Source organism: Pyrus communis, chromosome 2 (genome assembly GCF_041283825.1).
Source record: "Pyrus communis isolate YQ-2024b chromosome 2, ASM4128382v1, whole genome shotgun sequence".
Classification (NCBI taxonomy): domain Eukaryota; kingdom Viridiplantae; phylum Streptophyta; class Magnoliopsida; order Rosales; family Rosaceae; genus Pyrus; species Pyrus communis.
Genome location: NC_142566.1, coordinates 7,388,618 through 7,405,379, shown reverse-complemented (window position 1 = coordinate 7,405,379; position 16,762 = coordinate 7,388,618). Strand labels below are relative to the sequence as shown.

The 16,762-nt window shown below is 36.5% G+C and overlaps 2 protein-coding genes and 1 long non-coding RNA gene across 3 annotated transcripts; 2 read left to right on the top strand and 1 right to left on the bottom strand.

Annotated features, from left to right (window-relative positions):
- Positions 1-3,633: 3,633 nt before the first annotated feature.
- Positions 3,634-7,357, top strand: LOC137735384 (uncharacterized). The gene is made up of 3 exons (XM_088683612.1): positions 3,634-6,415; positions 6,555-6,960; positions 7,058-7,357. The coding sequence occupies exons 1-2, from the start codon at positions 3,727-3,729 to the stop codon at positions 6,932-6,934; spliced, it is 3,069 nt and encodes a 1,022-aa protein (XP_088539738.1). The 5' UTR covers positions 3,634-3,726; the 3' UTR covers positions 6,935-6,960; positions 7,058-7,357.
- LOC148698446 (aldehyde dehydrogenase family 2 member C4-like) lies at positions 7,258-8,178 on the bottom strand. The gene is made up of 4 exons (XM_088678135.1): positions 8,113-8,178; positions 7,936-8,025; positions 7,681-7,809; positions 7,258-7,272 (listed from the first exon to the last, which is right to left on the bottom strand). Exons 1-4 carry the CDS (start codon positions 8,176-8,178, stop codon positions 7,258-7,260), a joined length of 300 nt encoding a protein of 99 aa, XP_088534261.1.
- Positions 8,179-9,450: 1,272 nt separating this feature from the next.
- LOC148698445 (uncharacterized) lies at positions 9,451-10,476 on the top strand. The gene is made up of 2 exons (XR_015951796.1): positions 9,451-9,570; positions 10,295-10,476. It is a non-coding gene; the product is annotated as an uncharacterized LOC148698445 (long non-coding RNA).
- Positions 10,477-16,762: the final 6,286 nt, after the last annotated feature.

Genomic DNA, 16,762 nt, shown 5'->3' with positions numbered 1-16,762 from the left:
TTGGGCCCAAACAGAGACTTATCTCACTTCCCCACCCCTTAGTGTAGATTGTATCGTTTGTTCAATATAATTCCAGATATTGTAAGAAACTAAAAGAGACGAAGGATAAGTAGAAGCCAATGAACCTAGTCCTACAAGATCATGTGACAAATCAAAGATCTCAAAACCAATTAATTGTGGAATATGCAAACACCATGCTTCTATGTGGACTGTGTAGAGAAGGACATTGCAGCTCCAAATCACCTTATGACCCCAAAGCAACTTTAATAGTAGATCCAACAAAACTCAGCCAGATTACACCAAATCAAACCCAAAACTACTAAACTCTCCTATGGCAAGGTCAGGCGACTCATTGAGTTTCTGGAATTAACATGCACAAAACTAAAATAAAACAACAAATAAAAAAATAAAAAACAAAAAGCTCAATTTTACTCCGCAAGATCCTCCAATTGATGGCTTAGTTTGAATTTAACTTATTTTTGGAAAATATAGTACATTTTTGGCACACCCGTGCTTCACTGATGCAAAAGTCCAGTGGCTGTTATTTCTTAGTCAGTTCGAAGCCACACACAACTTGTATTAATGATTTTTTTATTTTTTTCGTTTTTGGTCAATTAGTGATATTTTTGTTTCCAACGGAAGAATAATCATTAGTTCCAAGTTCAAATGGTGTACAATTAAAACTATGCAGTTGATATACAATTTCCAGTTAAGAGACCCTGTGATGGACTCTGCTTTGTAAGATTTTTTTGAGATAAGAATTTTGCAACACTACAAGAGACAATTAATATTGGTAACATTTTGAGAAATTTACAAAACCAAATATAATTATATTATCTGTGCTCTGAGTTTCCAAGACTCTCTGTTGGCATGTTTGTTACCCTATGAGTAACTTGAAATTGGATATTGGAATTTGCCTTAATAAATGTCAAAATATTTTGGATAATAGAGTGAATTCGCCAAAAAACTTGAGAATTTAAAATCAAGATATAAGATTTTGGAATCTCCTTCAATAATGACATGACTAATAAAGTAATAAGTATAGACAATTAATAATTGATCAATGAGATGCTTAAGGACATATATATATATATATATATATATATATATATATTTTCCCCCGATGTTGGATTCATAGTACTCTCAATATTCCTTCTTGGCTAATATATTTTCCACACAGGAAGTTGAAGCTGAAGATAAATGGGTTCTTTATGCCAAATAATTAGTTCTTGTTTTTCCCGAAAAGTAACAGAACCCCTAATACGGCACAAACAACAAAACAAATAATGGTAAACTGATATCAATCTAGAGCAAATTAAATCCTGAAAAAACAAACCTGCTTTGTACTAATTTGAAAATGAAAGAGAGTTTTTGTTAAAAACCATACAAACAAACGAATTATAAAAGCTAAGAATATTACTCAATTAATCGAAACAAAAGAGAACACTACAAATTCATCAAAGATGACATAACCCATAGGAATACATTGTCTGGAAGAAGGGGGAAAAAAAAAGGGAGATTTTATGAGCAATAAAAGAATTCTCAAATTTGAATCATGAATTGACAAAATGACAAACTAATTACCACACCAAAATATCTTGTAGCTAGTTTTGTATCTACTTTTAATTTTCAAGGAAGGATGGAAAAAGTAGAGGCGTAGACTTAGACTTTATTTTATTGGGTCAAGTACTGTTAATTCTCTCCTACTGTTGGAAAATTCCTTACATACATAGCTTTGCATCGGTCTAATATCACTGGCCGACCATACTACCACTGTTTCTTAACGTACAAGCTTGGAATACACGTTCAAGCCAGATTCTAGATCAACAATCTAATTTTCCCACTAAGATCCAATCAACCGTATACGGAGAGAATGAGGTCAAGCCAACTCTGGATTGGTGGGGAAAAGCACTCCTATACTCCCATCTCTATCAACACATGAGGAGAGATATAGGAAGGAAGGTGTATGTAAAGTTTTAGCCATTGGTGAGACCAAAGATGTGGGTCTCGAGTTTGAATCATGCACTATTGCTCCAAGTCTCAGAAACCTACGCTCAAAGTCATTGCTCAAAGTCATGTCAACTGAACTGACACGCACTACAAGTCACACACAATTTGTATTGATGATATTTTTCTCCTTTCGTTTTTTGGTCAATTAATATTTTTTGTTTCCAACGAAAAAAAAAAATTAGTTCCAAGTTCAAATGGTGTACAATTAAAACTATGCAGTTGATATACAATTTCCAGTTAAGAGAAACCCTGATGGACTCTGCTTTGTAATGGTTTTTTGAGATAGGAATTTTCCAACACTACAAGAGACAATTAATATTGGTAAATTTTTTGAGAAATTTACAAAATCAAATATAATTATATTATCTGTGCTCTAAGTTTCCAAGACCTTCTGTTGGCATGTTTGTTACCCTATAAGTAAGTTGAAATTGGATATTGGAATTTGCCTTATAAATGTCAAAATATTTTGGATAATAGGGTGAATTCGCCAAAAAAACTTGAGAATTTAGAATTGAGATTAAGATTTTGAAATCTCCTTCAATAATGACATGACTCATAAGGTATTAAGTATAGACAATTACTAATTGATCAATGAGAAGCTTAGGGACATATATATTTTCCAACACTAGCTATAGTAACTAGTTGGTTGCCATTCCTTGGAGAAGTTGGGGTTCCACAAAAAAATCAATTGGCAATTTAAAGAGTAGCTCAATTACTTATAAGCACATTCAATCACTTTTCCCCCAATGTAGGATTCATAGTACTCTCAATATTCCTACTTGCCTAATATATTTCCACACAAGAAGTTGAAGGCTGAAAACAAATGGGTTAATTATGCCAAATTAGTTTCTTTTTTTCCCGAAAAGTAACAGACCCCCTAATACGGCACGACAACAAAACAAATAGAGATAAACTGATATCAATCCAGAGCAAATTAAATCCTAAAAGTCCAAACGTGCTCTGCTACCAAGTTAAAAATGAGAAAAAGTTTTTGTCGAAAACCATACGAACAAAAGAAACATAAAAAGTAACAATATTACTCAATTAATCGAAAATAAGAGAACACTATAAATTAGCCGAGATAACAAAAACTGTAGGACTACATTGTTTGAAAAATAAACAATTTACGAGCATTAAACGAATTCTGAAATTTGAATCATGAATTGATAAAACAACAGACTAAATTACCACATCAAAAATATCCTGTAGCTAGTTTTGTATCTACTTTTAATTTTCAAGGAAGGATGGAGAAAGTAGAGGCGTAGACTTAGACTTCATTTTCTTGGGTCAAGTACTGTTAATTCTCTCCTAGTGTTGGAAAATTCCTTACATACATACATCGGTCTAATTTCACTGGCCTACCGGACTACCACTGTTTCTTAACGTACAAGTTTGGAATACACGTTCAAGCAAGATTCTAGATGAGAGATATAGGAAGGAAGGTCTCGAGTTTGTGTTATGCAATATTGCTTCAAGTCTCAGAAACCTTTGCTCAAAGTCATGTCAACTGAACTGACACACACCACAAGTCTTTTGTCAACTTTCACTTTCAATAGTTCTGGGAAATTCAACCATGCCTCAATGACTACGATAGTGGTGGGGGTGGATCCACTAAGTGGTGACTATGGTTATAAATTGGATTCTGCTAAAGCTCCTAGACAAACAACCACCATTCTTTAAATTTGTGAGTTAAGGTTCGCACCAAACGGTATCACCATGGGCCTTTACAACTCCATTTCTGCTCTTGTTTTCTCATCCTTCTGTATGCATGCTCTCATTCTTCACTACTCTTGCTCTCCTTCTTTATCCCTCCCCGGAAATGAGACAGATAAACTGGCCTTGCTTGAAGTCAAGGCTAGCATAACTCATGACCCTCTTGGAGTTTTATCTTCATGGAACAAAACCAACCATTTTTGCTATTGGCGTGGTGTCACGTGTGGTCGTCGTCACAAAAGAGTAACGAGTTTGGACCTTGAGTCCTCAAAACTTGAAGGCTCCATAACACCCCATGTTGGAAACTTGAGTTTCTTGAGAGTAATGTCTCTGAGAAATAACAGCTTCAGCAATCAAATTCCTCCACAAATCGGCCGTCTACACAGATTGCAAGATTTATGGCTGGCGAATAACTCACTGAGCGGTCAAATTCCAACCAACTTATCACTCTGCTCTCAACTCCAGACAATCCGTCTAGGTTACAATTTGCTGGTGGGAAAAATTCCTGAGAAGCTCGGCAGCTTGTCAAAGCTAAGACTAATCACAATTCACGGGAACAACCTTACAGGAAGTGTTCCTCATTCTTTTGCTAACTTATCGTCACTCGAAACAGTTTCCGCATCTTATAATAGTTTGAGTGGAAGTATTCCTGATATTTTTGGCAAACTGACCAATATCACATTTCTTGCATTGGATGAAAATAGGTTGTCTGGTACTCTTCCTCCATCAATCTTCAATAAATCTTCTATCAGATTCTTTAGTATGGGAGGTAGCAACCTCCAAGGGACCCTGCCTGCAAACTTAGGTATCACCTTACCAAATCTTGAATACTTTGATATTGGCAGTAACCAATTTAGCGGATCAATTCCCGTTTCATTGTCCAATGCCTCGAATCTGTATCACCTTTCAGTGACAGAAAACCAACTACATGGAAAGGTCCCTTCTTTGGGAAATTTAAAAGGGCTTGTGCGATTACGTCTTGCTTTCAACAATCTTGGAAGTGGGGCACGTGGTGACTTGAGCTTTCTATGTGATTTGACAAATGCCACACGTTTGCAAGTCCTGCGACTTAATACAAATAATTTTGGGGGAATGTTACCTCAATGCATAGCTAACCTATCTTCTTCTCTTATAAGCTTCGTTGTATCTGCAAATCAAATATCTGGAAGTATTCCAAAGGGGATCGGGAATCTGCTAAACCTAGAGAGCCTATGGCTGTCTGAGAACCGGCTTTCAGGTAACATCCCCCGCACTATAGGAAACCTTCAGAAATTATATGAGATAAATATGGGTAGAAACTCTCTTTCTGGGAAAATTCCATCATCTTTTGGAAATTTAAGCGGATTAACTGAGTTATATTTACATGACAACACCCTTCATGGAAATGTCCCTTCAAGTTTAGCTGAGTGTCGCAATTTGATCACATTAGCTCTTCAGATTAATAACTTCAGTGGTAGTGTATCCGAAGTCATTCATACTTCCTCTTCATTTACTGCTTTTGATTTATCTCAAAATCAATTCACTGGTTCCCCTCCCAAACAAGTAGGACACTTAATAAATTTGTGGTACTTTGATATTTCTTACAACATGTTATTTGGTGAAATTCCGTCAAGTTTTGGGAGTTGTGTAAAGATAGAGTATCTAAGCATGAAGGGAAACCTCTTACAAGGGAATATTCCGCCCTCTTGGGGTTCACTGAAAGGACTTCAAGAATTATATCTCTCTCGCAACAATTTGTCTGGCACAATTCCAGAATTCTTGGAGCGTTTTCAGTTTTTGCAGTCACTAGATCTATCATATAACAACTTGGAGGGTGTGGTACCAACCGAAGGAGTTTTCAAGAATGCATCTGCCACAATAATAGTAGGAAATGCTAAACTTTGTGGAGGAATGCCAGAGTTTCATTTGCCTAAATGCAAATTTCAACATTCCCGTGAGAGGCGATTGAGCCTAACCTTGAAGCTGGTTATCTCTCTCGTTTGTGGGCTTCTTGGACTCATTTTTGCACTATGTTTCCTGCACCTTTATTGCTCAAAGAGGGCAAGAAAAGAGCATGCTTCAAGTGATTCAGAAAAATTTCTCAAGGTGTCGTACCGAAGTCTTTTAAAAGCTACCAATGGATTCTCCTCCATCAACTTGATTGGTATGGGCAGTTTTGGGTCTGTTTATAAAGGAGTACTTGACCAAGGTGAAACGATGATTGCCGTCAAGGTACTCAATCTCGTTCATCGTGGGGCTTCCAAAAGTTTCGCTGCTGAGTGTGAGGCCTTGAAAAATATTAGACACCGTAATCTTTTAAAGGTACTCTCAGCATGTTCAGGTGTCGATTATAGTGGAAATGATTTCAAGGCCTTAGTTTATGAGTTCATGGCTAATGGGAGCTTAGAAGAATGGTTGCATCCAACTCAAAATATTGATGAGACGGATGAGAGGCCGAGAAGCTTAACGTTTTGTCAAAGGTTAAACATTGTTATTGACATTGCTATGGCATTGGATTATCTCCATCATCACTGCCAGACGCCAATAGTTCATTGCGACCTCAAACCCAGTAATGTGCTTCTCGATGAAGATATGACTGGACATGTTGGTGACTTTGGGTTGGTAAAATTCCTTCCCCAAATTTCTGAAATTGATTCCAGTCACCAATCAAGCTCCGCCGGAGTAAAGGGAACAATTGGTTATACTCCTCCAGGTGAATGTGCTTTCTTTCATCGTTAATTTCTTTATTTTTTTTTCTCAATATTTATTTTGATTGTCTCAAACATGACATAAGACCTTTTTGAGCACTTAAAAAATTAGAATTTTTTTTTTTCCCAATTGTGCAAATGCAGAGTACGGTGTGGGACATGAAGTCTGGAGGCAAGGTGATGTGTACAGTTATGGTGTCCTCTTGTTGGAAATGTTTACTGGAAAAAGACCAACTGATAACATGTTTCAGGGAACGTCAAACCTTCATAACTTTGTCAAGGCAGCTATGCCGAAAGTTGTACAGATTGTCGATCCTCTTCTTGTTCTAGAAAGCTTCAAAGGGGATATGAGCGCAAACAATCGCTTGGATCACGATAGACAAATCAATCGCAACAAAATTGAAGAAAGCTGCTTGGTTTCAATTTTAGAAATTGGTGTTGCTTGCTCTGCCCAGTTGCCTAGAGAACGGATGGATATTTCTGATGTTGTGGCCGAGCTGTGTCGTATAAGAAACAAATTATGAGTTAATAGAAGATGTCAATTGACCATGTAAGTACTGCTTCCTTGTATATCTAGTTAGATTTTACATTATTAGCTAGAATTCCAAGCTAATAGAATATGTTTTTGTTGTTGTTGTTGTTCGTAGGCAAGCGCGTCACCCATTGATGGATGATCTCCTCTATGAAATCGTGTTCTATAGTAGTCCATATATGCACTTATGTTGTAATAATCTGTCTGTCATTTCTATTTCACTTAAAAATTTATATACCACATTCGCTCTTTTTTTGTTCAAGAAACCTCAATAGTATGAGGGATATTTTGTCACATTAGAAAAAAATAAAAAGGTTACGCCTGTTCCACCTTCATTATTTCAAAATTTGTACTTAAGCAACTTCTTTATCATGTATGATCTGAATAATTATGTGAGACAAAAGATATCTTGCTACTTTCTGGTTGTGGGCGCATCGCACTTATCTTCTTAATTACAAGACAAAGTCCTACACTTACATCCCAAGTTCATAGTTCATTTGCAGCTGCGTTGGTCTGTGTGTATAGACCTGTAAACGGGTCGGGTTTATTGGGTTTGGGTCGGGTTCAATCCGACCCGTTAAGTTATCGGGTCACCCGAACCCAACCTGTTAAGATAACGGGTCATCCAAACCCAACCCGTTAATCTAATAGGTCACCCGTTAACATTTTTTTTTTTTTTTTTTTTTTTTGCATTCCAATACACTTACACATATTAACTGTGGAAATTATGAACTTCACCTGGTTGAAAAGGATTCCCAAGAGAGCAAGATCAGCAGCCATATTTATATCAGCATCATCAAAAATCACAAGGGGTGATTTGCCTCCTCGTTCAAGTGAAACTTGTTTCAGATTGCTCTTTGCTGCAGCCTGCATTATTTCAAGAACATGTGTCAACATTACAAATCACAACATGGCGTTCAAGTATTGTCATTGAATTTCGTAACAAATTTTCACATAAAGGATTCAAATTTGAACGAAAGAAAGAGAATTTACTTTGTCAATGTCCATATGATGGCTGATGGCAACACCAGCAGTCTTTCCAAATCCGGTTATGACATTGAACACTCTGTTAGGAACACCAGCCTTCATAAGAATTTACAAGAGAGAGTCAACAATGGCAAGCCACATTGGCAATAAACACGAACAAACGCAAAGAATGACTGAGCTTACGAACTTAGCCAGATGCGCACAGTATAATGCAGATACAGGTGTTTGCTCAGCAAGTTTGGTGGCCATGGTGCAATCAGCAGCTAAGCCTAAGAGTTTATTGTTTTGTTGTTAAGGTTTTACTGAAATTACTCAAACATTCTCAACTAACGGGTGCTAACGTGTAACAACCCGTCTCTGCATTTACGTAAAAAAATGGATATTTTTGTATTTTCATTAAGTTTGGGGAATACCTTTCTTTTTAAAATTATTTTTGAGCCTTAATTGGTAAGCCAAGAGGCCCACCCCCTGTTTTGTCCCCGGTTCCCTTTCCCTTTTCTTTTCTTTTTCTGAAAAGTCTTCTCTTCTCTCTTCTCTCTTTCTTCCTCCGTGCTCTTTCTTTCCCCCCTCCTCTCGGTGCTCTTTCCTCCGACAAGAACACACACACACACACACACCCATGCCCACACCTATAGCTCTTTTCTAACCCCGTGGTTGTGTTTTGGACGTCAAACCATGAAGAAATCACCTCGGAGACATTTCCCAGTTTTCCGGCGCGCACCGCCCCTTTCGAGGCAATTTGCGGCCAAACCACGGCGATTTGGCCGGCGTGCGAGGTATCAATCTCTTTTTCTCGCTGAGTACTACAACTTTTCTTTTTGTTTCACCCAATTTCATTAAGTATTGAAGAAGTTATGCTCATTTGAATCTTACCCAGTTCCGGCGGACACCCGTGGCTTCCAGGCTGTTTTCCGGCCAACTCCGACCACAATGACCGGAACCAAGGGTATATTTCGATTCCTTACCTTCGGGGCTTCAATTTGGTATATTGAATGACATGTTTTGGTTGAGTTTTGAGCTCCAACGGAGCTTGGGAATTTTCCGGCCGAATTCCGGCGTCCTTCTCCGGGCACCCAGGCCTTCGGGCCATCTCCCACACCCACGGGCCTTAGGCCTGTTTGGTCTCTGGCCCAAAACCCTAAACCTTTTCCTTTTTATTTTTATTTTGTTTCATTTTAAAAACCCAAAGGCCTTAGGGCCTTGGTTGCAGCCCAAACCCATTTCCCCTTTTTATTTAGGCCTTGGGCCGTGAGGTTCAAAAACCCAAACCCATTTCCTTTTTACCCAAACCCAACCCACTTAAAACCCAAAGCCCAAAACCCTAACCCAAAACCCATTGACCCGTGACCCGTGACCCTGACCCGTTTGATCTGTTGACCCGGACCCGGTCAACGGTCAACGTTGACTTTGACTTTGACCGGTCAACGGTTAACGTTGACTTTGACCGTTGACTTTTTGGGTTTTTCGTGCGGGACCCTCCTAGGCTAATTTTGACGTTCTGAACCCGTTTTCGATGTCCGTTTTCCCAAATTCAATCGTTTGAGTAGAGTTTGACTAAATGTACCCTTTATGTGCTTAGGGGCATTTAATTGTGGCATTTCCGTCTTCGCTAGTGGCGTGGCTTTTCGACGGCGAAGTACTGTGAGTGGACCCCTTCTAAAAATGCATGTTTTAATGGTAGAATTGCATACACAGAAAAGCATGACTTTACAATTATGTTTTATGAACGTTTTACGAGATAACATGCTTACTGAGGCTAGTTTGAATTATTACTATTTTTCCTATAACCCATGTTCTTATAGCATATCTGATGGATGACGATATGATATTTAGAACATGTTTAGAACACCTCTTTATAGTATAGATGATGGATGACTTTATACTATGAAGTTGATTTTCAATATATGTATGTTCACTGGTTTTGTACTTACCTAGTGGTCCTTTCCGCTACGGGACGTAGGGATAGATCCGGTCCGTCCCGGGCGACGGTTTGGTGTTGGCATAGGGCCTGGAGTGTGTTTTCCTCTGACTGTCTGCTCAGAGACGGGGAGCCGGCAAGGGGCCTGAAGTGCATTTTCCTCTGACTGTGTGCTCAGAGACGGGGAGCCGGCATGGGGCCTGAAGTGTTATATTGGACATTCACTAGTGATTATTATTGTTTATGAGAATGATGATTTGAGACATTGCACGACATGCTAGGTTTCGGAAAAACTATGTTTATCATTATATTTGTGTTTTCATAAAACCTGGGGGTTAGTATGTTGATAACTGTTTTATTATATATATATATATATATATATATATATATATATATATATATATATATCAACTTGGTCCACTCATGTTTGTTTTGCGCCCCCTTCAGGACTTAGAATCGAGGCATACAATCCCGACGTCCAGGCACTTCCGCATCGGCATCTTCTAGTCCTCTCGGTGTAGGACCCACTCCTTTGTTTCTTTCAATTTTATATTATTTTCTTTTAGTATTCTAGATTAGAGGTGTGCTCTGAACACGGTCCTTATTTGCATATTAATTATTCTTTTATATTTATAAGCCTTATTTATCCCTTGTTTTCAGTATTTGCACTCAATAAATGGCTTTCGTCACCCTCGGGTGTTGGCCAGCACGTGCCTATCCTGGTATTTGGGGAATATCGGGGTCGGGGTGTGTCATAACGGGTCTAGCGGGTTTACCCAAAGTGACCTGTTATTTAACAGGTTGTTAACGGGTTCACCCGTTAGTGACCGGACCCGTTAAACATCCACCCAAATACTAATATTAACGAGTCAGGTCGGGTCGGGTCCAAAATGCCAAGTCTATATGTGTATACATTCCCATGCTGGAGGTGATGTGTGTGGTCTAGTTCGGTTCAGTCAGTTTTTCGATTTAAAATTCCAACCCTTGGTTGATGAAAACTCGACTATGATGGTTACAATAGTTAACTGAGGAATGAATGTCCTATTCATTTGAGGTATCAATTGGCAATTCAGCACCGACTATCAATGGCCTATTCATCACCAATTAGTGGATGGACATAAATGTCTTGTAACACTCCCCTTTTTACGAATTTCTCAGTTGGGTAATCACAGGAACTCCATGCCAAAGCCTCGTCTTTGTCTCTCTCAAAATATGTATGCTCTTTATAGGGACGAACTGGAAAACCTAAGTAGGGAGAAAAACTAATAGTCGGCATGAGAGAAACTTTCTACTCCTAGGGATTTCTCCCCCTAGAACAACAAACTCTTTAGGAGGACTTCCATGATTTCAGGCATGACATGTAAATTATGTTCACCAACACATTAAACATCAACACGATAGGGTTTACATGGCCATATGGCATGCACTATGTGTCTCACAAATTGTACACATAGCATGTGACTCATCAAAACCGGACGAGTCGTCAAGAGGACACATGTCAACATCTGTCAGAAAGGGATTTTTATTTTAATTTAAATTAAACAAATTAATAAATTTAAATGATTTATTTATTTGATTTATATTTATTTAAATCAAATATTAATTTATGCAATCAAATCATGAATCAAGACACAAATCAAGTCTTGGTTATTTTGTCAATTAATCAAGCCCACGGTCAAGGCCAAATTTATCCTTAGGCAAGGCTTTGAGAGTCTATAAATACAAGGCTCCAAGACAAAGGAAATGGCCCAAAAAATCATTCACACCCAAGACACTAAAAATCTAAAACTCTGAAGCTCTCAAGCATCCAAATTCCCAAACCCTTAGAAGAATTCAAAAAGTCTTGTGCGTTCTTCATCAAACCTTTGAAGAATCATCAAGCACTACTACCCGTGCCAGTTTTTCCATCGCCACAAGCTAAATCCTTACGGCAACTGTTCATCTGAGGTCAAGTCATCCCGACTCTCGGATCAACAACACGCATCTACACCTCTTTGGAGATAGAATCATAGGAAACTTTGTAAACAAAGAGTGTGACCCTAAACTCATTAACATGATACAATTATTATGTACACGTGTTATCTCGTTATTTGCTATAGATTTTCATGTTTACCAATTTGGCACACCCAGTGGGACAATCTCTACCTCTCATCTCTTTCTCAGTTCAACAAACAAACACTTTGAAATCGATGGCTTCCAAGAAAGGACAAGTTGCTTTCACAACTAAGGGAAGAAGCATCAGCACTTCTGGTGCAAGTGGAGAATTTGTGGGTGTCACGACGCAGAGCAAGGCAAAGGTGGTCACCACACTTCAACATGCCACTTCAAAGTTGATGCGGCTGAGGAAGCAAGGAGAGCATCAGAGGCGCGAGTCCATCATTAGTCTGCCCTCATTGAGCGCACTAAAGCATGTTGTTGTGGCACACACGAGGACACATAAAGTGGCAAGCAAGGTTCGTTCGTGTCAAAAAGTTCACGGGAGAGCTCTTTATCATTGGCTTCAGACACGGACTCGAGTGCAGAAACCTACCGTAAATCGCCAACTAGCAACCGTCACAGGGAGACTTCACCAATACCCTTGATGTTTATAGGAGAGTCACATCTTTTGATTGCGCAGGTTATGATCACCAGCGCCACCTACATTAAGAATAGGTAGCTCAGATGAATGAGGCGATGGCAAGGTTAACCAAGACTATCGAATCAAATGACTTGCAGATTACCATGCTCATGAATAGGTTAGAGGCACAACATTAAAAAGGAGTCGGTCCCGACCCCAAGATGAATCAGAATGCCCAAGAGTCTAGCAAAGAAGAGGAGTGTCAAGTAGACAAGGCCGGAGAAGAATAGAAGCCAAAGACTAAAGATACATCGATGGGCTCTATTTCCATCTAGCAACTCCAGGACATAATTGCAAACAGCATCAGAGCACACGTGGGAGGTACTTCACGGGATACACTGCTGTATCCGATGCCATACACCTAGGCCTGGCAAACGGGTCGTGTCAGTCGTGTTCGTGTCGTTTTCGTGTAACACCTGTTATCTTAACGGGTCGTGTCGTGTCACACCCGTTATCTTAACGGGTCCTTAACAGGTCGTGTCACTTTACCCAACGGGTAAAGTGACCCGACCCGTTATGACCCGTTAAGAAAAAAATATATTTTTTTACAATTTGCACATACCACACATTGCGACATAAATATTACTTGAAAACATTAAAACATTTCTCGTTCAAGTACTATATCTACACTCGAAAATGAAAGCCTAATAAAAAAAATAATACATACACTACTAATCTATTACAAATATTAAATGTATATAATTATTAATATTATAGTTGATTCATACTTTTATTAAGTATATAAATTCCACTTGTATAAATATTTTAAATTGAAGATCGAATTCATTCATTGTATTCATATTATCATATAGGGTCAAGGAGTGTAGTTATAAAAAATCATCAAAATCGGAGTTAAAAGAACCGTTAAATCGTGATTTTTCGTTTATAACCGTTGAAAAGCTTTGTCCCGTTACTTGATCTTTGAATGTTTTTTTTTGTGATTTTTTGCTGATGTGATCTCCAAGCATATACAAACAATTTTGACGGTTTGGATCGTTGAAATTAGTTTTGGAGAATTCGTAAAACGATAGATTGACTAACACTTAGAGTTTATTTATACTTTTATTAAATATAACATAACCACTTGTGTAAATATTTTAAATTGAAGATCGAATTCATTCATTGTATTCATATAGGGTCAAGGAGTGTAGTTATAAAAAATCATCAAAATCGGAGTTAAAATAACCGTTAAATCGTGATTTTTCGTTTATAACCGTTGAAAAGCTTTGTCCCGTTACTTGATCTCTGAATGTTTTTTTTTTGTGATTTTTTGCTGATGTGATCTCCAAGCATATACAAACAATTTTGACGGTTTGGATCGTTGAAATTAGTTTTGGAGAATTCGTAAAACGATAGATTGACTAACACTTAGAGTTTATTTATACTTTCATTAAGTATAACATAAGATTTTGTGGTATCCACTTGTGTAAATATTTTAAATTGAAGATCGAATTCATTCATTGTATTCATATAGGGTCAAGGAGTGTAGTTATAAAAATTCATCAAAATCGGAGTTAAAATAACCGTTAAATCGTGATTTTTCGTTTATAACCGTTGAAAAGCTTTGTCCCGTTACTTGATCTTTGAATGTTTTTTTTTTGTGATTTTTTGCTGATGTGATCTCCAAGCATATACAAACAATTTTGACGGTTTGGATCGTTGAAATTAGTTTTGGAGAATTCGTAAAATGATAGATTGACTAACACTTAGAGTTTATTTATACTTTTATTAAGTATAACATAAGATTTTGTGGTATCCACTTGTGTAAATATTTTAAATTGAAGATCGAATTTATTAATTGTATTCATATAGGGTCAAGGAGTGTAGTTATAAAAAATCATCAAAATCGGAGTTAAAATAACCGTTAAATCGTGATTTTTCGTTTATAACTGTTGAAAAACTTTGTCCCATTACTTGATCTTTGAATGTTTTTTTTTTGTGATTTTTTGCTGATGTGATCTCCAAGCATATACAAACAATTTTGACGGTTTGGATCGTTGAAATTAGTTTTGGAGAATTCGTAAAACGATAGATTGACTAACACTTAGAGTTTATTTATACTTTTATTAAGTATAACATAAGATTTTGTGGTATCCACTTGTGTAAATATTTTAAATTGAAGATCGAATTCATTCATTGTATTCATATAGGGTCAAGGAGTGTAGTTATAAAAAATCATCAAAATCGGAGTTAAAATAACCGTTAAATCGTGATTTTTCGTTTATAACCGTTGAAAAGCTTTGTCCCGTTACTTGATCTCTAAATGTTTTTTTTTTGTGATTTTTTGCTGATGTGATCTCCAAGCATATACAAACAATTTTGACGGTTTGGATCGTTGAAATTAGTTTTGGAGAATTCGTAAAACGATAGATTGACTAACACTTAGAGTTTATTTATACTTTCATTAAGTATAACATAAGATTTTGTGGTATCCACTTGTGTAAATATTTTAAATTGAAGATCGAATTCATTCATTGTATTCATATAGGGTCAAAGAGTGTAGTTATAAAAAATCATCAAAATCGGAGTTAAAATAACCGTTAAATCGTGATTTTTTGTTTATAACCGTTGAAAAGCTTTGTCCCGTTACTTGATCTTTGAATGTTTTTTTTTTTGTGATTTTTTGCTGATGTGATCTCCAAGCATATACAAACAATTTTGACGGTTTGGATCGTTGAAATTAGTTTTGGAGAATTCGTAAAACGATAGATTGACTAACACTTAGAGTTTATTTATACTTTTATTAAGTATAACATAAGATTTTGTGGTATCCACTTGTGTAAATATTTTAAATTGAAGATCGAATTTATTAATTGTATTCATATAGGGTCAAGGAGTGTAGTTATAAAAAATCATCAAAATCGGAGTTAAAATAACCGTTAAATCGTGATTTTTCGTTTATAACTGTTGAAAAACTTTGTCCCGTTACTTGATATTTGAATGTTTTTTTTTGTGATTTTTTGCTGATGTGATCTCCAAGCATATACAAACAATTTTGACGGTTTGGATCGTTGAAATTAGTTTTGGAGAATTCGTAAAACGATAGATTGACTAACACTTAGAGTTTATTTATACTTTTATTAAGTATAACATAAGATTTTGTGGTATCCACTTGTGTAAATATTTTAAATTGAAGATCAAATTCATTCATTGTATTCATATAGGGTCAAGGAGTGTAGTTATAAAAAATCATCAAAATCGGAGTTAAAATAACCGTTAAATCGTGATTTTTCGTTTATAACCGTTGAAAAGCTTTGTCCCGTTACTTGATCTCTGAATGTTTTTTTTTTGTGATTTTTTGCTGATGTGATCTCCAAGCATATACAAACAATTTTGACGGTTTCGATCGTTGAAATTAGTTTTGGAGAATTCGTAAAACAATAGATTGACTAACACTTAGAGTTTATTTATACTTTCATTAAGTATAACATAATATTTTGTGGTATCCACTTGTGTAAATATTTTAAATTGAAGATCGAATTCATTCATTGTATTCATATAGGGTCAAGGAGTGTAGTTATAAAAAATCATCAAAATCGGAGTTAAAATAACCGTTAAATCGTGATTTTTCGTTTATAACCGTTGAAAAGCTTTGTCCCGTTACTTGATCTTTGAATGTTTTTTTTTTGTGATTTTTTGCTGATGTGATCTCCAAGCATATACAAACAATTTTGATTGTTTGGATCGTTGAAATTAGTTTTGGAGAATTCGTAAAACGATAGATTGACTAACACTTAGAGTTTATTTATACTTTTATTAAGTATAACATAAGATTTTGTGGTATCCACTTGTGTAAATATTTTAAATTGAAGATCGAATTCATTCATTGTATTCATATAGGGTCAAGGAGTGTAGTTATAAAAAATCATCAAAATCGGAGTTAAAATAACCGTTAAATCGTGATTTTTCGTTTATAACCGTTGAAAAGCTTTGTCCCGTTACTTGATCTCTGAATGTTTTTTTTTTGTGATTTTTTGCTGATGTGATCTCCAAGCATATACAAACAATTTTGACGGTTTGGATCGTTGAAATTAGTTTTGGAGAATTCGTAAAACAATAGATTGACTAACACTTAGAGTTTATTTATACTTTCATTAAGTATAACATAAGATTTTGTGGTATCCACTTGTGTAAATATTTTAAATTGAAGATCGAATTCATTCATTGTATTCATATAGGATCAAGGAGTGTAGTTATAAAAAATCATCAAAATCGGAGTTAAAATAACCGTTAAATCGTGATTTTTCGTTTATAACCGTTGAAAAGCTTTGTCCCGTTACTTGATCTTTGAATGTTTT